This window comes from Neofelis nebulosa, chromosome 7, assembly GCF_028018385.1.
Source record: "Neofelis nebulosa isolate mNeoNeb1 chromosome 7, mNeoNeb1.pri, whole genome shotgun sequence".
NCBI lineage: Eukaryota > Metazoa > Chordata > Mammalia > Carnivora > Felidae > Neofelis > Neofelis nebulosa.
In genome coordinates, this window is record NC_080788.1 from 96011647 (window position 1) to 96039345 (window position 27699).

General features: G+C 34.1%; 1 protein-coding gene across 2 annotated transcripts in view; it reads right to left on the bottom strand.

The window, feature by feature from the left end:
• The window catches only part of MDGA2 (MAM domain containing glycosylphosphatidylinositol anchor 2), an 875114-nt gene that overhangs the window by 111327 nt on the left and 736088 nt on the right, over nucleotides 1-27699 (bottom strand). For both annotated transcript variants that reach the window (XR_009264432.1, XM_058738955.1), the window contains exon 9: nucleotides 17919-18188. Coding sequence is in view for 1 of the 2 variants with exons in the window: in XM_058738955.1 (XP_058594938.1) it covers nucleotides 17919-18188 (270 nt within the window). In the remaining variant the exon portion in view is untranslated. The remainder of the gene's footprint in view (nucleotides 1-17918; nucleotides 18189-27699) is intronic.

The window sequence follows — 27699 nt, forward strand, 5'->3', positions numbered from 1 at the left end:
TTTAATGTTAGAAATGCAGAATGAACCCAAGACCGAATTATATAAATTCTTCTAAAAATCATCTTTCAGTGTTGATAATTTAGCCTTCTCTTAATCTCTAGGAAGGACATTAAAATGATGGCCCAAGAAAACGGCCTCTAGGCCTATTTCCTAAAACAGAAAATGATGATCAGATGCAAAAGCTATAATTACCAAGAATCCTGTGATTGATTATTAGGAAAGAAATCACTGCTACTGAAATAGGCAACCAGGTATGGTTGCAGAAGGAACATGGCTTAGAAATCACTTCTTGGAAAAAAAGGGTCTGTTTTACCAAAACACTAAATGCTCAAGCCACACATATCCACATCAATTGGAAGTTAATATGATATGTTTTCCACTGTAAAAATTCTCCCCCAATGTAAGACACTTTTTGGAGGAGTTCATTTGAGCAAGGATCTGCAATATAAAGTTAAAATTCTTTATTAATACAATAAAAATTATTAATAAAGATTGTATACTCAGCGAATATTACTAATGATAGATCCATTTAGTTACTGCTAAGGACTCTTTCACTTAGGATTTCTGGTTGTCAAAAATAATTATTTTATGAAGATAACTGGGTGAAAAACCGGTCTCTGGAGATTCAAATGGATCAGCATATACAGTTTATTCTATTTATATTTGATAGAATCTATAAAATACCTATCATACAACTGACAAATAATATTAAATAAATATTAATCTCTTGCTGTATCACCTCTCACAAAAAAAAAAAAGAGGAAAGAAAAAAAGAAAGTAAACTAAAATTCTCTAGGAAGAGGTCCATACTTGGTTTCATTGTTATGGTTTAGAAACACAGGAAATTGAAGCAATTTTAGTAGGTTTTTTTTTTAAGTTTATTTATTTATTTTGAGAGAGAGAGAGAGAGAGAATAAGAGAGGGAGAGGAGCAGAGACAGAGGGAGAGAGAGAGAATCCCAAGCAAGCACTGCACTCTCAGCTCAGTTCAACATGGGGCTCAAACTCACCGATTCAAGAGCCAAAAATCAAGAGTCTGAGGCTTAAGCAACTGAGCCATCCAGGAGCCCCTGAAGCCCCTGAAGTTTTAATACTAAACTGGACAAATTTAAATGAATGCCTATTTATTTTCTTTAAACTTTAATGAAGTAATACTTCAATACAATTGAGTCACTTCTGACCTAGGAAACAAAATATTTATACAAAGTAGTTATCGACTTGCACATCAAAAAAATATTGTTTTGGGTAATATAAAATACACACACTTGCTGGATAGCAAACATTTCAACTTAAATAAATAACCCCCTAACTCTAAAACTCTGAATGGACTTTGTCAGAAATGATGCATTTCTGGATATGAATAATTTGATTTTTTTTTCCAAAATAGGTTTAGACTAGGATCTGGTCCAAAAAAATTAAAAGATGAAACAATTTGGATTTGATGAAACAGTTAGCTTTCACATTTGGCATGTAAATAGGAAACTGCTAAGGGTTTAGAGAAAGTTTTGAAATGAAACTTATAAATCCAGTGATATTTTATAAGGAAATATCTAAGTAAATGTTATGTGCATAAAAACCACCTGTTCTAAAGAAAACTAATGTGGAGAGATCCTCCTGAAATAAAGATGACTGCTTATTGATAGAGACACGCATGAAGAAAAAGGGCAAAAGACTCTGTACTTCCATTACCCACTTTGTATGCCATAGAGCTTGCCCAAAGCCTTTGCTTACCACTACCCTGTCCAGTATTTGAGACATTATGAAAATTATACATCTGGAGCTGGCATTTTAAAGTTATTCTGTTATAATTTACCACTACAACCATGGACTCAGGGAGTAAGAAAATGTTAAGGGATAAAAACTGTATCTCAAATTTATATAGGAATTTACAGTTTACAAATTACTTTCCCAAATATTAACTTATTTTAGTCTCACAGAGGCTGAGAAGGGCCAATATGCAAAAGGATATTACTTGGCTTGAGCTGCGAATCTTGAAAGTTACTAAGAACATCATAATTGCTGAACTAATGCAGACTAGTTTCCTTGCCTGGTTTGCAAATCATCCCTCAAAAAGATCCAAATGAACATTTTCTGAGAAGGCAAGGTTACACCATTCACCTGAGGATTCAAAGAAAGCTGGCTTTCAAATAGAGGATCTGATCCCCATATTCCTCAATGTATATTATTTCCAAGAATGGTACGATAAAATGAATTTTTTAGAAATCTTTCTTTCTAGAAAGAAATACAATTTCAGGATACATTGTAATTTCAAATTACATTGTAATTTCAAATACATTGCAGGAAATACAAGGCAAAACTATTTTGCTTCATTTTATATTAAAAGATATTTCATTAATATAACCTTCCAAAAAGTTTCCCTTGCTTTTTCTGGAAACCTCCCCCCCAAAAGGCTTCTCACATGTAATCCAAAAGCCAGTCATTTCAGGTCTTCCTGCCCTTTCTTTCTTATTCCAACCTCTATCAAAGACACAGTCAGTTCCCTTAAGGTTGTGTACAGTGTGGGGAAATTTTATCTGAATCTGAATTATGTAACTGGAACTATGTGTAAAAAAACCCTCTAATGTACAAAATTTTCAATGGAATATGTGTAAAAGGGAAAAAAATCCTACAGATGGTGTAATATTAGAGATTCGATTTTTTTTGTTGTTCAGTCTTGTAATTTCTGACACTGAAGGATTTTGTGTTCTCTTTATATACTACAAATACATCTGGATAAACACTTCCATTGGGGTCTTCCTATTAATAACTTTGTAAACCTGCTTCTGGTGTTGTTCTTCCTGATCACAGAAAATATTCTAATTGTGGCTTCTAAAGCATTAGTAGAAAGTTTAATCTAGGGAATAAAACAGTTCTTTCTAGGCTTAAGGAAGAATTGATGCTTGATCTCTCCTAGACAAAAAAATCTTTTTAAGGCACTTTTGGTGTTGTGTTTGCTATTTGTCAGGCACCATGCTAATCAACTTGCACACATTATGTTTTTTTAATATGTGCAATCCCCTGCAGGATGAGAATATTCTTATCATTTTCTTTCCACAAAAGATTAAAGTGAAGATTAGCGGTCTTAAACAGCTTGCCCTATAGTAAGCAACCATCCAGTAACAAAGCTACATTCTGAACCCACACTGTCCAAAGTCCTTTTTTGTTCTAACATCCAACATCTTTGGAAATGGTTGGCCACTACCAAGTGTGCCTGGCTGAAGGGGTGAGTTGGGCTGAAATTCAGGCTCTATTCGTCTTGCAACTGCTTCTACCCTGGTGTAGGAGCCATATCTGCTTCAATAATGGGGACTTTTTCCCTAATTCACACACAAATACTGTACAGATGGATTTGCTGATAAAATGTCACTTCCACTAATCTAAAAAGTATCCCTGCTTCCCTACTTTGTCTGTTGTGAGTACAGAAACTGAAACTACAATTTACCCCTGGCACTAAACCAGATTTGCCACGTTATATTGTTATCAGAAAGTATTATCAACTCAGGACTTCACATAGATAAGGGTTGACTAAATCTCTTGAATGATACACATGTATTTAACTAAATATTTAACTCAGGAATAATGAATATACAATAAGCTTCAGATAAGTGTATTCATTCTTTCCTAAAGTTATACATTCCCTAAAAACGTAACAACTCCAAATATCTTAATGCTTGTGTTCATTTAAAGGACCATTGGCTGAGGTGTGTGCATGGAAGGGGAACAGATGGATGTGTTGACCCAGTGGCTCTTGGGCTGAGAGAGCTGAATGTTCAATGGTGTACTTATAGACCACATTAACTTCTTGGCAAGAGCTGTTGCTGCACATGTGGGTGGTCCATTGCTGAATATGAATGCACTGAATATCATTTAGGCAGGGAGCGAGAGGTGTTCAAGTGAGCTGGAGGAAAGCCCAGAAGCTATGCTGTTTATCTTCTAGGAACATTTATTTTCTTCAAAACATATAACTTGAATTAATAAAGTGGATTTAGATATGAATAAAGGAAACTAGTTATTGAAACTGAATCACTGATACTCTCTAAGAATAACTAAAAGATCTGTGAATATGACTCCTGGCACAAGAAAAAGATTAGAGGATAAATAACTGTTCTTATCATATGGCTAAGAAGCACTGGTCTGGATCTGACCACAAAGTGGTTATCTCTCTGCAGTCAGATCCTGAGGCTTCTAGGAACTGTCATATTGATGAGTTTTTTTTGAAACAAAGTTCATTAATATGATGAAACAAGTGGATTTCTTAAGTTGTGCTTACCTAAGTAATATAAAAATTTCAGACTGTGGTTTTATCCTCTGGTCTAAAACCTCAAAAGAATTTATAAAAAGAACACCTCTCTTGACTTCTGCAATTTAACGTCCGTCGCAAAACCTCCCTTAAGAAAAAACGATGGATCAGGTTTTGAGCCATCATTTGTATAATCTCTCTGCTGACCACTTTGAATCTGGTTTTTGGCATGCCTTTGGAACAAGTTTTCCACTGTTCTCATCCATTAATCATCCCTTCAGGGTGATAAACAGAAGCCAGGTGCTTAAACAGACACTTGGAAGTTTGGCAGTTGGCTAAGATTCCATTGAACTAAAAAGCCCTTTGATTCTTTCAAAGACTGGTTTTATTACCACCCAATATCTCCTGAAAATCCAACTGTACTAAGTGGTAAACAGACCCTTAAGAAAATAATAGAAATACTAAACATATAACATTCATATACATATATGTGCTTTTCTACATTTGAGTTTCTTTGTTTTATTCTTCTCTGGTTGTTAAGTGAATATGAGGATTCTTTTCTCTCAGGGGAAACTATTTGTGATTACAGGCTGTTTCTTACCATCTGTAAATTGGATCTAATGCCTGCCCAAAATAATATCAGGAAGCCATGAGAAATAGTTTTGGAATCTGACAGGCAGGCTATCTTGCTAGACTTGTATCTCTATTTTCCCTTCATTGTACCCTGTAGTGACAGTCTTCCTTACAAAATGGTAACCCTCCAAAACCTGATTCATATCTCTCTGATTTAACTTGTATGTATAAGTTTTGTTACCAACATATTAGGTCATTCTATATTCTTAATGTAATAGTCACTATCTCTTAAAGTAAGGGATATAATTGAGGAAAGATCATAATGGTTATCACGGTGAGGGGAAATACCATGAAGACAACCAGTTTAGTGTGTCCATCTGAAGGAAAGAAGTTTAGAGGTTAGTGGAGGAAAAAGTAACAAAGGATTTTTGAAGAACAACCAATTTTTTTGAATTACCCTGAATGTAGTAACAAAATATGCACTAGAATAAGTATATTATATGATAACATTAAATAGAACAAGCATCTTTATATTATAAAATACCTCCTATTCCCAATACTACTTTAGTTGGCAAATATCATTTATCTGGTAATACGTAATTGAGATATGATTTCCATACAGTAAAATGTACTAGTTTCTATTATTAAAGGTTAGTTTGGCCTATTCATGAAATTTGTATAAAAGGAACCATAAATAGTGCACTTTTTGTGTGTCAGGTTGTATTCATTCAACATACTGTTTCTGAAAGCCATTCATCCATATATTGTGTCTGCCAGTAATTTTTCACATTTTTTTCCATTTTTATGAGTATAATTCCATTTCATGAGTAAGCTGTTTATCCATTCACTTGTTGATGGATATTTGGAATGTTTCTCGTTAGAGGCTATTACAAATAAGGCTGCTATTAAAGTTTGTACATAATCTTTATATAGACATTGCTTTTATTTCTATAGGGTAATCATCTAGCAATTGAATTGCCAGATTACTTGGTAAGTGCATGTTTACATTTACAAGAGACAGTCCATTTTCACAAAAGTAATCTCATCCTACATTCTCAGGAGCAGTGTGTGATAATTTCAGTTACTCCACACCCTCGGCAATACTTGGTATTGTGTCTCTTTAACTTTGGCCATTATAATGTGTGTGTAGTGTCATCTCATTGTGGTTTAAATTTCATTTCTACAATAACTAATGATAGTGACAGGCCTTTATACAATTATTGGTCAACGGTATGCTCTTTTCTGCAGTGTCTATTGAAGGTTTTTTATACAATTATTGGTCAATGGTATGCTCTCTTCTGCAGTGTCTATTGAAGGTTTTTGTCAATTTTTAATTGGACTATTTGTTTTACTATTGAGTTTTAAAAATTATTTACATACTCTGGATACAAACCTTTGCAACATATTTTCTTTTAGCCCATGTCTTGCCTTTTTATTTTTTAATGATGTATTTTGAAGAGCAGAAAGTTTTAATGACCTCTGATGCATAGTTCTTTAATGAATGGGGCTTTTGTTTGTTTACTTTCTAAGAAATATTTGCCTATCCCAAATTTGCATAGATTTTCTTCTATGTTTTCTTCTAGAATTTTATAGCTTTAGTTTATTTTTTTTAATAAGTTTATTTATTTTGAGAGAGAGAAAGAGTGAGAGCACAAGCAGGGGAGGGACAGAGCGAGAGGGAGTGAGAGGATCCCAGGTAGGCTCCAAGCTGTTGGTGCTGAGCCCCGCCTGGGGCTCAATCCCATGAACCATGATAATGACCTGAGTGGAAATCAAAGAGTTGGATGCTTAACCGACTAAGCCCTCCTGGTGCCCTTACAGTTTTAGTTTCTTATATTTATATCTACAGTTGATCTTAATCTTGTGAGCAGTGTAAGGTATTGTTTAAGATTTATTTTTTTCAATATGGATGTATCCAGAACTAACACAACTTACTCAGTAAACTACGATTTCTGCAATGGATTATGCTGGTGACTTTGAAAAATTCAATTGACCATATCTTCTATATAACCATAGATGTCTTTTTCTTCATTCTCTATTTTGTCTGATTGATCCTTCCTCGTGTATAGTTTTATACAAAAACTACACTATCTTGATTACTGTGTTTTAGAGTAAGCCTTGAAATCAGGTAGTACGAGGCTTCCAACTTTATTCTTTTTCTCCAACAGAGGCCTAAATATTGTTGAACCTTAGTTTTCCAAATAAAAACTCAAGCATTTCAAGTCCCATCGAAATAAAAAGAAAGAAAGAAAGAAAGAAGAAAGAAAGAAAGAAAGAAAGAAAGAACGAAAGCAAGCAAGCTGGAAATATTGTTGGGAGTGAATTGAATCTATAGATGAATTTGGAGAAAATAAGCATCAAAACAATATTCATTCTCCCAATCCATGAGTGTGTACTTCTCCATTTGTTTAGGTCTTGTTTAGTTTCCTGAGCAATTTTTTTTATTGTTCAAATGTATATATTGTGCATATTTTATTAAATTTATTCATATTTTGAAATGGTAATTTAAATTGGAAATGGTATTTTTTACATTTCAATTTCAAATTTTTGTAGCTGTTATACATAAATGATTGATTTTACATGTTTTATTTTATACATAAATATGATTGATTTTGTGTCCTTTGCTATTGCTAAATTATCTTATTAATTCAAGTAGGAATATCTACATAAACAACCATATGATTTGAGAATAGAATTATTTTTACTTCTGGGGCACCTGGGTGGCTCAGTCGGTTAAGCACCTGACCCTGGATTTTGGCTCAGATCATGATCTCAAGGTTTGTGAGATCAAGTGCGGTGTTGGGCTCCACACTGACAGCACTGAGCCTGCATGGGATTCTGTCTCTCCTTCTTTCTCTGCCTCTCCCAGCTCTCTCTCTCTCTCTCTCTCTCTCTCAAAATAGATAAACTTAAAAAAAAAAAAAAAAGGAAGGGAACTCTTTAAAAAAAAAAGTATTTTTATTTCTTCCTTTCTTATTTTTACGCATTTTATTTACTTCCCTTGTTGTGTTAATGCAATGGTAAGGACCTGCAGTATAATATTTGTGGAGGGTACAAGTGTGTATTTTTGTCTTACTCCCAATTTTAGAAGGAAAATGTTTGGTCAGCGTATTATCTAGATTACTGAGCATTCCCTGTGTACATGAAATAATGTATCTTTTACAACTTTGGGTATAATGATCTATAAATATCAATTAGTTTAAATTGCTTGATAATATAGCTTAGATCTTCTAAAACATCAGTGATTTTCTGGGTACATATTCTATCAATTATTCATGGATAGATGTTAAAATCTTCAGCTATAATTATGGAATAGTCTATTTCTCCTGGCACTTTTGTATTTATGAATTTTACAGCTCTATTATTAGAAACATACACATATGTAGAACTGCTATGTCTTCCCTATAAATTCTTCTTTTATTATTTTTAAATGTCCCTCTTTAACCCAAAATTGTTCTATGTCTTTAAGTCTACTGTGTCTGATAATAATAATACACCTTTGTCATGTTTCCTACATCTGCTGTTTGCATGTTGTGTGTTCCTCCATTCTTTAACTTTCTGCCTTTGTGTCTTTGTATTTAATGTTTTTTTTTTTTTTTTTTTTTTTTCCTGTAGACAGGAGGGTGTACCTTGTAAACAGCTTGCTTTTTAGAAAAAAAAAACCCAGTCCCATGATTTCTGACAACTAACTAGAGTGGTCAGTTCATTTACATTTAATGTAATTATTGGTATAATTGAGCTAATGTCTACTATCCTGCTCTTTATTTTCTTTGTCCCTTCAATGATTTTATTGTTCATGTATTATTGCTCTTTTCCTGTGATAGTTCGAGGAAATTCAAGTATATTTTAATTCCTTTGATGCACCACTTTTTGAAGATGTTTTAGAAGTTTTTGTATGACTAAAACTATGCAAGTTTAACTTACTGATTCTGTTTAGAGTTAATATAAGATCACTTTATATATCACACTTCATATTTCATGATTATCTGAAGTCCCTATTTACTTCTCACTTCCCACCTTACAATTGTTATAAATTTAAAACCATATAATTCAAATTAATGCCATCCTTTATGCTACTGTGATATTTTAGTTCTAATATGTTAAATCTTAATTTAATAAAGTTAATATTTTGTTTCAAACCAAAGATGGGCAACTTTTCCTTAAAGAACTAGACAGTAAATACTTTAGGCTTATAGGCTATATGATTGTTGTTACAACTACTCACCTCTTCTGTTGTAGCATGAAAATAGCCATAGACAGTACTTAAACAAGTGAGGCTATGTTCCAATTAACTTTTATCTACAAAAAAACAGTTGGCTGGTTCCCAAGCTATAATTTGCTGACCATTGTTTATATAGCTGTATATTATGGAAATTACAAGAAAAAAAAGAAGAAAGATAGTCTTTTATCTTTACCCACTTATTTACTGTATCTGATCCTCTTCATTTCATTTCCCCCCCAGCTTCATTGAGATATAATTGGTATACAAAATCTGCACATAATTAATGTATACAAATTGGTACATTTGGACGTGTGTATACCTTATGTTAGCATCACCACAATCCAGGTAATAAACACCCATCACCTCTAAAAGTTTCCTTGTATGAGTGTGTGTGTGTGTGTGTGTGTGTGTGTGTGTGTACATGTTAAGAGTCTGGAAATAAACTCACTCATACATGGTCACCGGATCTTTTCAAGGGTGCCACAAGTACATTATGAGAAATGGTGTTGAGAAAACTGGATATCCACATCCAAAAGAATGAAATTGAACCCTGTCTTTTACCATACATAAAAACAAACTCAAAATGGATGAAAGATTTAAATGTAAGGTCTGAAACCATAAAGAAAAGACTATTTATTTTTATAGATTTTGGTTTCCATTGATAACCTTCCCTGTAATAAGAAAAGTATCCTTTGGTATATTTTGTGGTACAGTTTTGCTGACTACTAACTCTCTAGATTTCATTGTTCAGAAACATTCATTTGATGCTATTTTTTAAATAGCATATCAAATTATAAATTGACAATACTTTAAAGAATTTTAAAGATTTAGAGATGCTCTATTGTCTTCTAATCCATATTGTTTCTCATGAGAAAGTAATTGTCATGCGTATCATCAGAATATCATTTTTATTGTGGCTGCTTTGAAAAATTTCCCCTTCTTTGGTTTTCCACGATTATGGTGTACGTAAGTGTGGTTTTTTTCTGTACTCTTCTTGCTTTCTATACCAAGATTCATGCTTGGATCTGTGGGTTTGAATAACTTTTTTTTCTTCCAATCTCATTCTTGTCTTTTAAACCTTCAATTCTACTCATTTCAGACCATTTTGTATCATCTCCCATGTCTTAAGCCTCTTTTCTTTAGTCTCCATTTCTTTTTCTATCAGATTGTATCAGTTCTTTCAATTTGTCTTCAATTTCACTGACCGTTCTAACTTTTCCAATATACTGTTAAGCCCATCCAGGTAATTTTCCATTTCAGTTATTGCAGAGTTTTAGTTGCAGAATTTGCATTTAGTTCTTTCTTACAGTTTTTTTCCCCTTTGAATGAAATTTCTTATCCATTTGCTCATAAATACTACATTTATCTTTAAATCTTACTATGTATTCTCCTTGAATAGTTTGAAATTATTTATAATAGCTAGGTTTTGCTATATCCAACATCTGAGCTATCGTAGGGTTCCTTTTTAATAGACCACTGTTATTCATAACTAAGAGTAACATTTTGTTGTGTTTATTCTAATAGGTAGTTCAGTTATCAGCTGACCACCTGATGCTTTTGTATGCTAGCTTTGTACATTTTATTGGAGTGAAAACAATGGAGAACTTAGGGCATTTCCCAAGCTCTTCCAACTTGGTGGGAGTCAACTTCGAAATTCTGCCTGCCCATGTTATGACGGCTTGGTGTTAGCCTTGGTTAGGAAGTATCTAGAATAGACCCTTACTCTCATACATGACCCTTATTTTCTAAGGTTTAATCATTTTGATATATTACCAGGATGTCAGAAATTTTAAGGGGAGGTATACATCATTTTGCTGAGCTAAAAATCCTAGCTTCCTTCAGCATTGCTTGAATTCTATCACTTTTTTTACTCTGAAGAGTAAATTCACACACAGGAATGAAATGAAAAAGATACAAGCGGAATCAGCTTATACACTATAGAATGGTACACATTAAGAGTTGTTAGAATATATTATGTATTTTCTACTTCATATTTTTAAATTTTTAAATTTTATTTCTTTATTTTTGAGACAGAGAGAGAGAGAGGAAGAATGTGTGGGAGGGGCAGAGAGAGGAGAGAGAGAGAATCCCAAGCAGGCTCTGCACTGTCAGCACAGAGCGCATTGTGGGGATTGGACTCATGAACCATGAGATCATGACCTGAGGTGAAATCAGGAGTCGGATGCTTAACCAACTGAGCCACCCAGGAGCACTCTTACTCCATATTTTAAAAAATAACTATAATTCATAATCTGGCTGAAACATTGGCCACTAGTTTATCTATTATGATAAATAAAATTTTAAAAAGTTTAATAGAATTCTGCCCCTGAAAAATATTTGATTTCACATAGAAGTTTCTTGCCTTTTAGAGTTATCACCAGGAAATTTTAGTAGGTATTATTTTTTCCATCATTTCATTTGTTTTACTTCTGGTAGTTGTTAATGATATATCCATAATCTTATGTTGCCTGTTTTTAGATATTCATAATAAACAAGTATTTGGCTGAATAGAACAAACATATGCATTACCGTAGAATAAAATATATTTTCCATATAGTTACTATATAATTCAATCAGACATTAGAAAACAAGAATAAAATATTTTGATATTTTGATTTGGAGCGATTTGGTTATCATTTCTTCCTCTTTCGTCTTCAAAACTAAGCAATGCTAGAGTCCTCCAACATATTGTTTTGGGTAATATTACAGCTCTTAGTCAATCTAAATTTCTTTACATTTACTGAATGATAACATGTACTCCTTTTCAAAAAACTGTCACCTTTGCCTTATTTGTCCTCTAGAATGTAATTATAGTTATGTGTCTTATCTGCTGTTGCTGGACATGGAGAAAACAGCAGTTCTAATACGTAAATCTAAATATTGTACTATATCACAGGAAAATTGTGCAGAATCCTAGCACAAATATTTCTAAACTAGAGGCAAAAGAAACAATCACAGGCAAATTTTTGCTTGGTTGAACCCTATTTGCCATGTTTACTGAAGAAGGTAAACTATGAAGGATTTTTTCAATATTGCCTTAGATACAGTAGTCTCCTTCATATGTAGGCTGTATTTAAAAAATATTCCTTGGGGTGCCTGGTTGGCTCAGTACTGTCGGTTGAGCATCCAGCTTTGGCTTAGGTCATGATCTCACAGTTCGTGAGTTGGAGCCCTGCATAGGGCTCTGTGTTGACAGCTTGGAGCCTGGAGCCTGCTTCAGATTCTGTGTCTCCCTTTCTCTGCCCCTCCCCCATCCCTCAAAAATAAATAAACATTAAAAAAATTTAAAAAATACTCCTTGTGGCAGGAAATGGGTATTTGTGGCAGGGAAACCCTAAGTTGACTTCCAATGATTCTTAACCCTGGTTTTCATGTCTTTGTGTATAATTCTTTCCCATTGAAAGTGGGGGAGAAACTATGATGGGGTATCAGTTCAGTAATTGTTATGACATACAAGATTCCATCTTAGCTGACTAGAGCTAGGGATTCCTCTTGCTGGCTTGATGAAGTAGATAGCCATTTTGGAAAAACCCGCATGACAAAGAATTATGGGTGGTCTCTAGGATGTGCAGGCATCTTCTAGGACATGAAAGTGGCCTCAGCCAACAAGGAGCAAAACACTTGGGCCTTCTATCATACAACCATTAGGAAATTAATTCTCTCAAAAACCTTAATAAGTCTGGACATGATTCAACTTCCTCTCTGAAATTAAGCATTCAGATAAGAACATTCCAGCCAACCCTTTGATTGCAGCTTTGTGAGATCCAGAACAGAGGATCTGGCTAAACCATACCTGAACTCCTAACACACGCAAGTTGTGAGATAATACACATGTGCTGTTTCAAAAGATGCTCAGTTTGTAGTAATTGGTTATGGAGCATTAAGTAACAGAGTACCCTCAATTCCATTGCTCGTCAATATAATATCTTGCAAGCTCTACGATTAAACCTATTCTTGTCTTTTTAAATTATACTAAGGGCCCAATGGCCATGGCTCCTGAAAAGTTGACTGTCAGTAACAGTGTTAAGTATTACAGAAATAAAACCTAGATTCCAGGTTTTCCTTGAAAATCTCCATTTAATTTCATTGTATTTTTTTCAATTAAGGCAATTTAATATTCCTAGATTTAATTCCTAGATTTAATCCTGTGATTTAATCTTACTAAAATAAAATCAATACCCACAGCCTTTATTGCAGATACATCAATAGGATTAAGTTGTTTCCAAAAAAAGTCAAGTAGAAAGGATATCTAAAACTACCACTTTTTAAGGAAGTATCCTTAAAAAGAGGTAACACACTGAAATGTAGAGGTAATAGCTGGGACTTCAACAGCCATTAGGGCTATAAGATGTGCCAATTATTGATGATGATTGAGCAATAAGATGGTAGAAACCTGAATTTCTGAAGACTTTGTGGAAAAGCCATTATGCTATTTCCTGCAATGATACTTTAAGGTTTAACCTGAGTGTAATAATTTTCTATCTTGTTCAAATCATGGTTACTTGGGAGTTTTATGGATATTTTCAGATACTTGACAAATAATAACATACATAATTAATTTGTGAATTGTAAAATAATACACTATTACAACCTACACATCTCTATTTGGCTGAGGAGCAAAAGTCAAAATGACCCTGGTAAAGGCTTATACAAGGGCCGCCATTACTCTGGTAGAGGAATATACAAAGGGCAAGTATTTCAAAATAAAGTAATATGTGAACAAAGGCATAAAGTCTTGGAAATGTGTAATTATTTGGTGGGAAGCAGAATGACCTAATTTGACTAGAGTGTGGAATAATTGGTAGGACTCAAAGAGATGTATTTCTATATATTCCATTTGGTATATTAATGAGTGGTTTGAAAATTCATGACATTGAATTAATGTATCACCTCTATAAGGCAATGAAGAGCACAGATACTTCCCACTAAAAGTAAGATATATTTTCTAGGAAAATAAAGCCCTGCAGTATGAAAAATGGATTGAAAGGGAAAGAGGCTGAAAAGTCAGGTATCAGATAAAAGGCAACTATACTATCTCAGATAAAAGAATATATGGCTTTACAAATGTAATAGGAATAAAAATTGTTAAAATGATATATTCAAAATACCAAGCAAATATAAAACCGAGAAGACTTAGAAACTGACATGAGAGTGGAAGATTTCTTGGAGAGAGTATTATTCTATTTCTGGTGTCATCTCTGATACCTGGCAAATTAGTAGGTACACAGCAAATAAGCGATAAATATTTTCCAGATTGCAAAATTTTCATCAGTAGAGAGAATACACACTGGCTGTTTTATGCTCAATTATAACTTGTAGTTATGCAATAAAAATTCTCATAGAATAAATATCCACTGTTACCCACTGAAAAAGACACTACTCCTTTAATAGTTTTCATTTAAAAGAATTTAAAATTGTCTCCATTGATCCAATTCTTAAGTGGTTTACAAATCTAAATTTATATAACTGTATATACATACTTCCTGGAACTTGTAAAAATTCCTTCACAGAAAAACATGATAAATGGTGTTTAGTTTCCTACCATTGTTCACAAAGCTAACTTAACCCACAAAACAAACAATAAACAACTCTATGCTTACCTTTACCATAATAATATTAGTAAATAAATGAAAATACACAGTATTTTGTGGTATTGTCGTTAATATTTTCTAACATGGACAGTGCAATACAAGCTAAGCTATTCACTGTTCCCAAAATATCTTTACTTACTTTCTCACACCCTGACTTCTCAGCAAACACAACCCCACTCATTAACCTCTATACTCCCACACACATCACATACACATGATATAACTGGGAAAAGGAGGTGTGAAATTTTTAGCGTTCCTAGGAGCTAAAGTAACTATAAATATGAGGACTGCCATTCACTATTAGTACAATTCTGTATATTTTGATGTGTAGTGAGATCAAGTTCACTTTCGGGTGACTGTATAACATTCAAAACTAGTAGAAGAGTGATCTTGAATTTGGTAAAATAGTTGTAATAACAAAATTAATTTAATTTGGCTATCAGGACGTAAACAGAATTGTCTTCAAAGATCTTTGTGGATAAAGAATATATGCAGAAAGATTATACATACCCTTGTATATTCTATTCCTGAGCTCCTTTCTGTATAGCTTCAAAGGGTTCTGAATTGGGCAAATTCATAAGGATTACTAATTGTGATATATTTTAATAGAAGAAACAAATGCCTTTTCATTGTTCCTTCCAGACCTCTAATTCTAAGGAATCATTGATTTCTTTATATAATTGACCATTAACAACACAGGTTTGAACTTTGTGGGTCCACTTCTACGTGGAGATTTTTAAAAAATAAATATAGTGAAGTACGGTAAATGTATTTTCTCTTATGATTTTCCTGATAACATTTTCTTTTTAAAAATTTTTAATGTTTATTTATTTTTAAGAGAGAGAGAGAGAGAGAGAGAGCAGGGGAAGGGCAGAGAGAGAGAGAGGGAGACACAGAATCCGAAGCAGGCTCCAGGCTTTGAGCTGTTAGCACAGAGTCCAACACGGGGCTCAAACTCACAAACTGAGAGATAATTACCTAAGTCGAGGTCAAACATTCAACTGACTGAATCATCCAGGCTCCCCAATAACATTTTCTTTTCTCCAGCTTACTTAAAAAATATAGTATAGAATATATATATATATATATATATATATATATATATATATATATAGTACAAAATATGTGTCAGTAAATTATATACTCAGTAAGGCTTCTGGTCAACAGTAGGCTATAAGTAGTTAGGTTTTGGGGGAGTCAAAAACTGTATGCAAATTTTTGACCATGTTGGGGGTTGGTGCACCTAACTCCTCTGTTGTTCAAGGGTCAAATGTATATTTTTCTGGATTATACAATATTTGTATTTCAATTATTTCCTTTTTTCTTCAAAACTATTGGAATCTTGAAACAATGAGGTTGACTTGAAGGTATAAAAAATACACACTGGAAATAAATTAGTTCATGGAGCTATTCATTCGCTTGTGGTGGCAACCCATAACAGGTTTATTCCTTCCTGGAGCTATCAAAATCTATTTACTACATCCCATGGATCTTGAATGGGAAATGGTTTCTTCTAGGAAAAGTATTCCCTTCTGGTCTCAGCTTGTCTTCCAGTTCAGAAAATAGGATTTGGGTCACATGATAGAGAACAAATGAAAATCTTACAAAGGCATCATTGTCTAAACTAGCCTGAAGTGTCGAAAACAAATTAGAATGAATGTAAGTCCAAAAATTTGAAGAAAGGTATGTAGTTAATTTTATGGAGTGTTTTTGTTTTGGAGAGTTAATGAAAAAAAGGTGTCCTATTTCTACCGATATGTGGAAAACAACAACCTTTGAAAGATTCTTATTGATTTAGGGTAATAATATGTAAATTAAGAGTGAAAGTATACTGTGCCACTTAAATTACTCCGTAGACTAACAGACTCCATTCTCTTTCCCTTATAAATATGCCTAGGAATAAAAATTAGATCATCATGTAAGTAGCATTGTCCTAGGGATTTCTGATTTTGTTTTAATAGTTCACTTAAAAAAAAAAAAGTTTGTTTGTTTATTTATTTATTTATTTATTTAAAGTCAACACTGGGGAGGGGCAGAGGGGGAGAGAAAGAGAGAGAGGGAGAGAGAGGAAGAGAGAATCTTAAGCAGGCTCTGTGCTATTAGCACTGAGCCCAACTCAGGGCTCCATCTCACAAACTGTGAGATCATGACTTGAGCTGAAATGGAGAGTCAGATGCTTAGGTGACTGAGCCACCCAGGAGCCGTGTTTTAATAGTTCACTTTAAGAAAAGTAGAAATCTTTTAAGTCTAACTGAATGTTGATAAAAGGACTATAAAACCAAGAGTGGCAAGAGCCAGAAGAGAGGACATCTTCATATTCTTTGGTTAGTTCATTGCATTTTATCTACCTAATGTCATATTTCAAGAACCAAAAATATGTCAAGGTGATTCATGTCTAGAAAATTTTCTTATCGGTAAGAACTTATGAATAAAAATTTACATTACCAATGAACAAGATTTCACTAAGTTTGAAACATTTACAATTGATTTTCAGGTAATAAACAATTTACTGTTTTATTTTTTACTAGCATAAACATTCCAACTATTATGACTAACTTTCCCTAGAATTAAATAATACTGAAAAAGAATAAAAGGAATATATCCTTTTAATGTATGCCTAACCCATAGCTCAAAAATTATACAAATTTACTTAGTATATAGGTTATAAAATAATTTAAATATTTACATAAGATTTAATAGAGTTAATATTTCTTTTAATACATTGAAAGATAACGGCACGAAAAAGTTTTGATTGATACGTCTTTCTAAAAATTTATTATATGCCAGATACAACTTTATTGCTTTCCCTCTGAATATCTGTGAACCAATGGTAAGCCAAGGACAAAATTAAGATTCACCAAAATTAAGATTCAGTGTTAGTAAATAAATAATAATAGGAAGAAAACACTGTACTATTAAGAAAACCAAAGCAAGTCTTGGTTAACAAGCAATTTTAGACTTGCAGAAGAAAATATGTATTAGTATTAATATTTGCAATGTGATCTAAGAAAACCTTGTTAAGATTTGTCACTTTATTACTTAAACACTCAAAATAACCAAACTCCTCACCAAATCTACTTGAATTCACGTAAACTTCTAATTTTATAGGCATATAAACTGTCTTAACTACTAAAACAAACACCTTGAAAAGAAATGAGTAGCTCTAACTATGGTAGTCAAACTGCTCATAGTATGCTTCATGGATTTGAAAAACGCTTTAAATTCGTATAGTGACAAAGCCTACAATCCCTTGATCAAAAATCTATGAAAGGCAAAAATATTGTGAATCTTACCTGTAACAAGAAAGCTGCATCTCCCAGCTCCAGCTTCATTAATGATGCTACAATTATAAACCCCATAGTTTTCATTGGAAAGACTCTTCACCGGGTATTCTGTATACTCTTGAGAGTCAAACTGACCCGTCCGTAATAATTTATTGCCCAAGCGCCACTCATAGGTCAGCACCCGTATTGGATAGGCTCTCAGGACCCGGCAGCTCATAGTAACACTTCGGTCTTGTCCTTGCCGAATTTCCAGAAACGCTGGTTCCACAGCAGGAGGATCTGCAGAAGAGATGTTAAAACAGATAAAACATGTGGTCTGCAATGAGCCAAAGACTATTCTTATTCTAAGAAGCTATTTTTAAGAACACATCTAGCAACAAGTAAGGAGTAAGAGGTGGGTGGAGAGCAACACCAGGAATTTTAGCTTGGGATGGGAAATGGGAAACATCATTTACTGACTGTGGGCAGTGAATGAGATTCACTGCCTTGAAATATCATTTGCAGGTGAAAGTAGCAGAATTCATTTTTTTTTTTAGCTACTTCCCAGAACAAACCATCATGACTATGTTTATACTGCCAGCAACCAAATGATGTTGTAGGTGTAAAATACAGTCTCCAAATTAGCATGAGACTTTGAAACAGACGAAGTCATTGGTTCAAGTCAGTGAATTCTAATGATTCCCAGTTTAGCTTCTGAACTACCTATTATTTAATAAAGTAGGTAACCTAAGTTTATAAATTTATGTTCTAAATTATTTGGTCTGAACACATTTGACTAAAATTCATAATATTCATGGGTAAACCTTAAGCAAACTTTGCAAATTATAACACAGGTGGATGAGGTTTCTAACTCACTGCAGTGATGCATTTATCCGCCTTAATTGTGATTTTTTCCATATAATTAAAACTTGCTACATTAGATACCTAACTTTTTTGTTTTTGATGGAAAGATTTCTGAAAAGTTTTTCATACATACATTTCTCATTATATAGAGTATGCAAATTATAATCCTTTACCTCATGACTCCTGATGGTTATAATAAATAACAATTACTTCCTAGGCACTAAGGACAGGATTCATTTAATCAAATAAACTGTGACCACTCAGGATTGCACTGCACAGCACTATCACATACTTGACTAGATGTATATGATACTCTCCTGAGTAGTATAGAGCCGTACATACTCTCTTGTGTAGTATAGAAGCCGTACAACTCTTTCTGTCATCCTTTCCTTCAAGACACTAAAAGGTTTTAGGACTGCCTAAAGGCACTAAGTTCACCCTCCAATATTCTTTACATGTTATTCCAATAATTTTTTGTACTATCGCTGTCCCTTCTCATTGCCAATCTGTTGACTCATCCTTCTTGCTTCTCTCAACAAATATATTTAAACTATCTTACTGTTCTAATTTTATTCATAAATTCAGTTTTTGAGCTCTTCCTACATAAGTGCTAATTTTTTTTAATGAATGAAAAAAATTCCTGTCTGCATGAAATTTATGATTTAACACAACAGGCAGCTATTTAAATAGCTGATTTACAAAACTGAAGTACAAAAAACAATTCTAGGGTAGAAAGTAAAGAAGTGAATAACACTATGAGGATTGACCAGGCAAGGCATCTCAAGGAATGTGATACTCGAGCTATGTCTTCCAGGATATATAGGAAATGGTGAGGTCGGTAATCAATCATCCCAGGTAAGGAGATTAATATGTGCAAAAGGTAAAGAGAAGGTAGAGAGGAGGTGCTGTTCATAGAAGTATAAATGAATTGGCATAGCTGGTGAACAAAAGGTGCATGAGTGCTTCAGAGGAAATAAAGATGGAAAGAAAGGAAGGGACTCTAGTCAAGAATTTCTGAATATCATGTTATGGAGTTTGGATTTCATCTCGTTAGTAGTGAGGCTCATTAATTTTTTTTTCTATTGTACCTGTTAATCCCTTTCATCTATTTCATCCAACCCCCACCACCTTTTCCTGTGGCAAACACCAGATTGTTTTCTGTTATCTACGAGGAGTCTGTTTCTGTTTTGTTCATTTGTTTCTTTTGTTAGATTTCACATATAACTGGAATCATATGGTATCTGCTTTTCTCTGTTTGACTTATTTCACTTAGAATAAATCCTCAAGGTCCATTTAAAATTTTTTAAATGAAGGTTTTATATGAGTAAACTGATCTTTTAGAAAGAATGTTTGGGCAGATAGGAGGAGCATACTCAAAGGAAAGAGTCTAGTTACAGAGAAAATGAGAACATCATTGCTGAAAGTCTGAACTAAGGCAATGTCAGTGAAACCACAAATGATGCCTTAGACAATGAGGTGGATACGGTGTCAGTGACAAAGACAGAGAAAACAGGAGGGGTAGTTTAGGGTACGGTGGACATGTTGAACTTGTGCACCTGCTAGTCAGACAGTAGGGATACCAAGCAGGCAACTGTTTCTTCATTTCCAAATATATATGGGTTATGTTTTATTATCTCTTTGTTCTGATTTTTGCTTAATTGGATCATGGTCAGAGAAAATAGTCCATGTGTTTTCAATCTTCTGAAATTTGTTGAAGCCTGATTTATAGCCCAATATACGACTAATTTTTGTTCTGTGTATGCCTGCAAAGAATGAATAGTCTGAAGTTTAGGAGTGTGATGTGGAACTGTTTGTTGGGTCAAGTCTGACAAATGAGTTATCCAAATCATCTACATAGTTATTGGGCTTTTACCCTATTTATTCTACTTGGATTAATTTAGAAGAGTATTAAGCTCTTCTAAAATGGCAATAGTTTAAAATTTTTTCTTATATTTTTCTCTACATTTTGCTCTACATATTTTTTAATGTTTGTTTATTCATTTATTTTTTGGGAGACAGACAGAACATGAGGGGGGGAGGGGCAGAGAGACAGGGAGACACAGAACCTGAAGTGGACTCCAGGCTCTGAGTTGTCAGCACAGAGCCTGACTTGGGGTTTAACTCAAGAACCATGAAATCATGACCTAAGCCAAAGTTGGAGGCTCAACCGAGCCCCCCAGGCGCCCCTGCTTTATATATTTTGAGGTCACACTATTAAGTACATACAAATTTAAAATTGCTTTATTTTATTGGTAAACTGAAGGTTTTATCATTTTGAAACAACCTCCTTTATCTCTATTAAGGTTGTATTATTTAAAACTATTTTGTCTCAATTAATACTTACTCTGACATTGCTTAGTTAGTAGTTGCAAGCTGTCTTTTCCATACTTTTAGAGTTCCATTATCCTTATATTTTACAAGTGTCTCCTTTAAACAGCATGCAGTTATATTCTATTTTTTCAAGAAAACTTGGGAATATTTAAATTTTACCCACAGCAATTAACACTTTGTTTATATTTACTGACCACTGATACATTTGAGTACAAATGTACTCAACTAATGTAACTGTTTTGTACTTCCTACTTGTTTTGTGGTCTTTTTTCTTTGTCTTCTTTTAGATTTATGGACTACATGATTATTCCAACCCTTTTGCTGCTACTAATTTTAATTCTCTCTTTTTAAAAAAACAATTGAACATTATAATTTTATATCTGCACTAATTTTTAGAATTATTCAGATATATGCTGGCTCATTTGCCTTTAATTCATTCTTTCACTATATACCTTAAAATTCCATGATCATTTTCCAAATTTTGCCTCAAGTACATCATTTAGAATTATCTTTAATGACCTTTCTGGTCTTGATTTTCTGAAAATATATTTTTAGCCTTATTCTTAAAATATATTTTCCTTTTACATAATAGGATTAGAGGGTGGCATTGATTTTCTTTTAGCATATTAGGATATAGTTCTACTGTCTTCAGGTGGCTTTTACTGCTATAGACAAGTAAGCTTAAAGTCTCACACTTTAAAGTTCTTGTTTTTGTTTCCTCCAGGTACATTCAAAATGTTTTTACCTTTGATATTTGATAGCTTCAATATAATGATTTTAAGTGGATATTCTTTGTACCTAAAAGTTTGGGACCTGCTGGGATTTTTAAATCTGTTGATTTCAGTTTGGCATATTTCACCTAAGAAATTTCTGGAAAATTGTCATTTCTTAAATAATAACTTTTTTTTTTTTTATTTCTATCCTCACGTGAAGGTCTTTTTCATTCATTCTGTCTTCCATGTCTTTAATCCCTCTTCCAACTTTTCTATTTCTTGCTTTTTCTGCATTGCATTTTGAATAAATTCTTCTGAGCACTAATTCTTTCTTCAGTTCTACTTAATCTGCTAAACCCATCCATTATGTTTTTATTATTATTTTAATATTTGTTTATTTATTTATTTATATCCAAGTTAGTTAACATATAGTGTGATAATGATTTCAGGAGTAGAATTTAGTAATTCATTACTTACATACAACACCCAGTGCTTATCCCAGCAAGTGCTTTCCCTAATGACCATTGCTCATTTAGCCCATCACCTTACCCAACACCTCACCAACAACCCTCAGTTCGTTTTCTGTATTTAAGAGTCTCTTATGGTTTGTCTCTCTGTTTTTATTTTTGCTTCCTTTCCCCTATGGTCATCTGTTTTGTTTCTTAAATTCAACATATGAGTGAAATCACATGATACCTGCCTTTCTTTGAATAAATTATTTTGCTTAGCATGATACACTCTAGTTCTATCCCCATTGTTAAAATGGCAAGATTTCATTATTTTTATAGCCAAGTAATATTACATTGTTTCTATATACCATATCTTCTTTATCCATTCATCAGTCAATGGAGATTTGAGTTCTTTCCATACTTTGGCTATTGACAATACTGCTGCTATAAACACTGGGGTGCATGTGCCCCTTAGAATCAGCAGTTTTGTATCTTTTGGATAAATACCTAGTAATGCAATTGCTGGGTCATAGGGTAGTTCTATTTTCAATTTTTTGAGGAACCTCCATACTGTTTTCCAGAGTGGCTGCAACAGTTTCTTTCCCACTGGCATGCTTTCTCTGCATCCTTGCCAACATCTGTTATTGCCTGAGTTGTTTTTTTTTTTTATTTAAAATAATGTAGCTTTCGGGGCGCCTGGGTGGCGCAGTCGGTTAAGCGTCCGACTTCAGCCAGGTCACGATCTCGCGGTCCGTGAGTTCGAGCCCCGCGTCAGGCTCTGGGCGATGGCTCGGAGCCTGGAGCCTGTTTCCGATTCTGTGTCTCCCTCTCTCTCTGCCCCTCCCCCGTTCATGCTCTGTCTCTCTCTGTCCCAAAAATAAATAAAAAATGTTGAAAAAAAAATTAAAAAAAAAAATAAAATAATGTAGCTTTCATTTATAAACGTTCTGCATAATTTTTTTGTATACCTGTTATGCCACTACTTTTATACTTTTCCATTACTTGCAAATGTAGTAAGATTTGTCTCTTATTTCTTTAAACAAAGTAATTATTTTATACTGTCTGGTATTTCTATATGGCTTTAAAGATGTTTTTTGTTTGTTTTCTCTGATGGTATTTTGTTGCTGTGTATTCTTGGTTAATTTTGACTCTGTGCTATTCAATGTCCTGTAAAAATATGGGAATTTTTAAATATCTAAGATGATGATTTCTTCCTCTAGAGAGATAAGTGTCTATAGGCAACTACTGATATCAATGTCTAGGATCACATTAATCTAGGTTCATGGCTTGAGGTTTTATTTTAATCACCCAAGTGATATGAATTTTCATTAAAAATCCCCCCAAAGAGGCAACTTGTGATTATAATGTACAGTATGTGATCCCACATCACCCTTACCCTGCTCACTTCAAAGACAAGTTTCTTTGCACTCACTCGGGAATAGGAATATGTAGACTGGGTTTACGCCTACTTTACTCTTATCCTATGGATATAGTCCTTCGAGTTCCAACTTCTATGGGTAGAACTTTTCTCCAGGAAATACTCTGGTTAGATTGTAATCAACTAGAAATGTCATCAAAACTGAAGCTTAAATTCTCCCACATCAGCAAATGCCCTTGGGGCAAGATTAGCCTCATTGTCCTGCTTTCTTATAAATTTGACATTGTATTTTTAAAATAAACATTTTAATACTTTCAATAATATTTTTTAGAAATTTTGCAGCGTTTTTTGATTGTTTGCATTGGAAAAAAATTTTTTTTTTTTTTTAAGAGAGAGAGAGCAAGTGGAAGAAGGACAGAGGGAGAGGGACAGAGAGAATCTTAAGCAGACTCCACACCCAGCACAGAACTGGATGCCGGGCTCAATCTCACAACTGTGGGAACAGGACCAGAGCCAAAAGCAAGGTTGGATACTCAACCGACTGAGCTACCCAGGGGTCCCTACACTGGAAGGATTTGAGGAATATTTTGTCTATTATATGCCCAGAATCACATGTCTCTATTAGTCAAATGGAAATACAGATCTAAAGCTCAAAATGGTAACTTGACTGAAAGCTCTGGTTTTATTGAGATAATTCAGAATAAGCTTAAACAAAGACAAATAAAAAGCCAAATTTGGATTTAGTCCTGAATATAATCACTTCTGGGGTTAGAGAAAAGTAAAAGCTCCTAGAGGAGAATAAATATAAATAAGCAAAGAGATATATGGATCCAGAGAGTTGTGTTACAAAAAATTAAAGGCTTTGGACGTTCAAAGAACATAAAGTAAAAAAAAAATGTGCCAAATGTTAGCAATATATGAGTTTAGATTGAAAATATATATTGTTTTTGACAAGTCTGATGTCATAAATGATTACAGCAAAAGCATTTTCTGTGGAGTATATATAATGTGTGTTGCAGTTTTTATGGTTAAATAGTAGACATCAGGAATGACATCTGTTTGTTCAACAGTGTTGTCTATGATTAGAAAACATAATTATCTATTCATTCTACTTTCAAAATATATCCAGAGGTTATACATTTCTCCCAATCTTTACTACCACTACTATTACCTCTTACATAGACTACTGCAAATGTCCTCCAATAGCCTTCTAAAAGGCCATTGTACTTCCGATTTTGACCTTCTACTATTTCTCTGATATTGGCCAGATGTTTTCTTACAAGAGAAATCAGCTCTTGTTATTCTCCTCCTTAGAACACTTTATTGATTTGCCCCTACTTGTCAATCAGGCTTACAAAGTCCTGCAAGTTCTGGCTCTGACAATATTCTCAATCATTCTTATCTTAATCATTGTGTTCAGAAACAGGTTTCCTTCCTGTTCCTGCATGACAAGCACTTTCTGGATTCTGGGCTTTATTCTTTCTTCTGAAGATGTTCTTTCCTTCACTCTTTCTATTGCTCTCTGATGGTCATTGTATTTTACTTGTTTAGAAAGCCTATCCTGGGCTACCAATTAGTAAAATATTTCTCCTACTGTTACCAATACATGGTTAGCAATCATTGTATTTATTTCCTGCATAGTAACACTATTTGTTCATATCTAGTTCATATAAGTTCCATTATAATGGGACTCAAAAATCCCCATCATTGTATCTTCTCTGTATCCATCAAGTACTCAGCATTATAGCTAGTGCCAGATCATTACTGAATACATAAAAGAATGAATGAATAAATTATGTAAAAGAGTAAAGATGTTCACAAAGTCTTCAATATTTATTCAGCATGGGTTCTATGTCAACTCTGTTAAATCTGTGTAGATTCTGTGCTTCCTTTGGCCAATAGAATAGAGCAAAAGTAATGCTACATCATTTTCTAGGCCTGGACCACAGGAGACTGGGAATTTCACTTTTTATCTCTTAAAATACTTATTCTGGGAGCCCTGACCCATGAAATAAGTCCAACTACCCTACTAAAGAGACCATCTCAAGAGGTCCTGAGATTATACAAAGGAGGAAAGGGTAGAATTAAGTTCAGCCTTCCAGCCATCCCCACCAAGGTTCCAGATATGGGAGGTCATCTTGTACCTTCCAGACCAGCCCAGCCACCTGCAAAATACCATCAGATGACCCAGATAATACCACAATCCACATGAAACAGAGGAATAGCCCAGGCAAGCTCTCTTCAAATTTTTGACTTGCCAGGGATTAAATAGATATAATAAAATATGATTATTTTGAGCTCCTAAGTATTTGCTTCACAATAACAGATAACTGATACAAAAGTCTCTGAGCCTTCAAAATTAAGCAGTTTGATATTATGAGTGGAGACCTGGTAGAGTGAGGCAAAAGGACAAGTGGACAGGGCAATGGTGAGAACACAGTTTAAGCAACAGTTCCTGGGATCCAAGTTGGTTCCAGAAGGAAATGATTCAGAAGGAAACTAATAGGGGAAGTCAATCAATAGACTGAATTACTAGGACACTTGAAAACCTTAAAAACAAGTACACTGAGAACAATGGAATGAGGAAACAAGAAAGCTGTAGTCAATAGAATTTGTTGAAAATTTGGAGTGATTAGAGGCTCAGCGTTATGTTCATTGGAATGAAATGCTGAAGTGTTGGGGCGCCTGGGTGGCGCAGTCGGTTGAGCGTCCGACTTCAGCTCGGGTCACGATCTCGCGGTCCGTGAGTTCGAGCCCCGCGTCAGGCTCTGGGCTGATGGCTCGGAGCCTGGAGCCTGTTTCCGATTCTGTGTCTCCCTCTCTCTCTGCCCCTCCCCCGTTCATGCTCTGTCTCTCTCTGTCCCAAAAATAAATAAAAAACGTTGAAAAAAAAATTAAAAAAAAAAAAAAGAAATGCTGAAGTGAAGTAGAGATTAATGATACTAGAGTCAAATGCAATTATGTTAAGTGAATACACATTTACTCTCATTGTATTTGCAACTGCTTACCTTTCTTCTTATAAATTTGTTTTTAAATGGCAAAGGTCAAAATGTAATTAATTATACTTACCAGGCCAATATCCTAAAATATATATTTACTTTTCCTATGAATGATTTTCTGTGGGAATTCTTTGACTATATCTGACCTATTAGATTATTTCAAATAATGGATTTTTTAGACTTTCACTCTATGTGAATGAGTCATTCATTCAAACCTAGAAAATTCAGTCAACTCATTTATTAACAGCTTATAAAAACACCTGATAGTGTTGGGTTAAATCTCTTCAAACAGTGTGTTTTCATAGAGTTCAGTAGAGTCCGAGTTGGAAAGCATCCCTAAATGAAAGTAATCATTACTGCTATTTTAATAGACTGCCCAAACATCTTGGGTTCCAGGGTGATTCCCTAACCTCAAAATAAGTGATAAAATGTGAAACTAAGCAAACTCATTATAAGTCACGTTTGCCTGTGGAAAACTTCTGTGATGTAAGGTTCACTTTAAGCCCACTGGCTATTAATGAACTCAGCATTTCATTCCTTGGAATAACCAGTGAGAAGAACAGACCTTCACAGTTAGGATTAAATGGTGTTGTGAGAAAACTTTAAATATGATGAAAGAAAGCTTCAGGTGTCAAAAAGTTAAAGTTCACTATTCTGATAAAATCAGCATCTTATGGTGTAAGAGTTATTCAGTATGCTTTATTATGAAGTATTTAATTTTAAGAAACTGAAATAAAAAGATATTGTGAGAAAAAAAATCCACTTAAGGAAGATTCCTTAGGAGAAATAAATAGGTAATTGTGTTTTTTTTCCCAACTGAACAAATGATTCTAAAATTATACCATTATAGTCTAAAAATACACTATTATATTATCTGGTTCAAAAGTTTACTTGTCAGGGGCACCTGGGTGGCTCAGTCGGTTGAGTGTCCGACTTCGGCTCAGGTCATGATCTCACAGTCCGTGAGTTTGAGCCCCAGATCTGGCTCTGTGCTGACAGCTTGGAGCCTGGAGACTGCTTCAGATTCTGTGACTCCCTCTCTCTCTGCTCCTCCCCCACTCGCACTCTGTCTCTCTC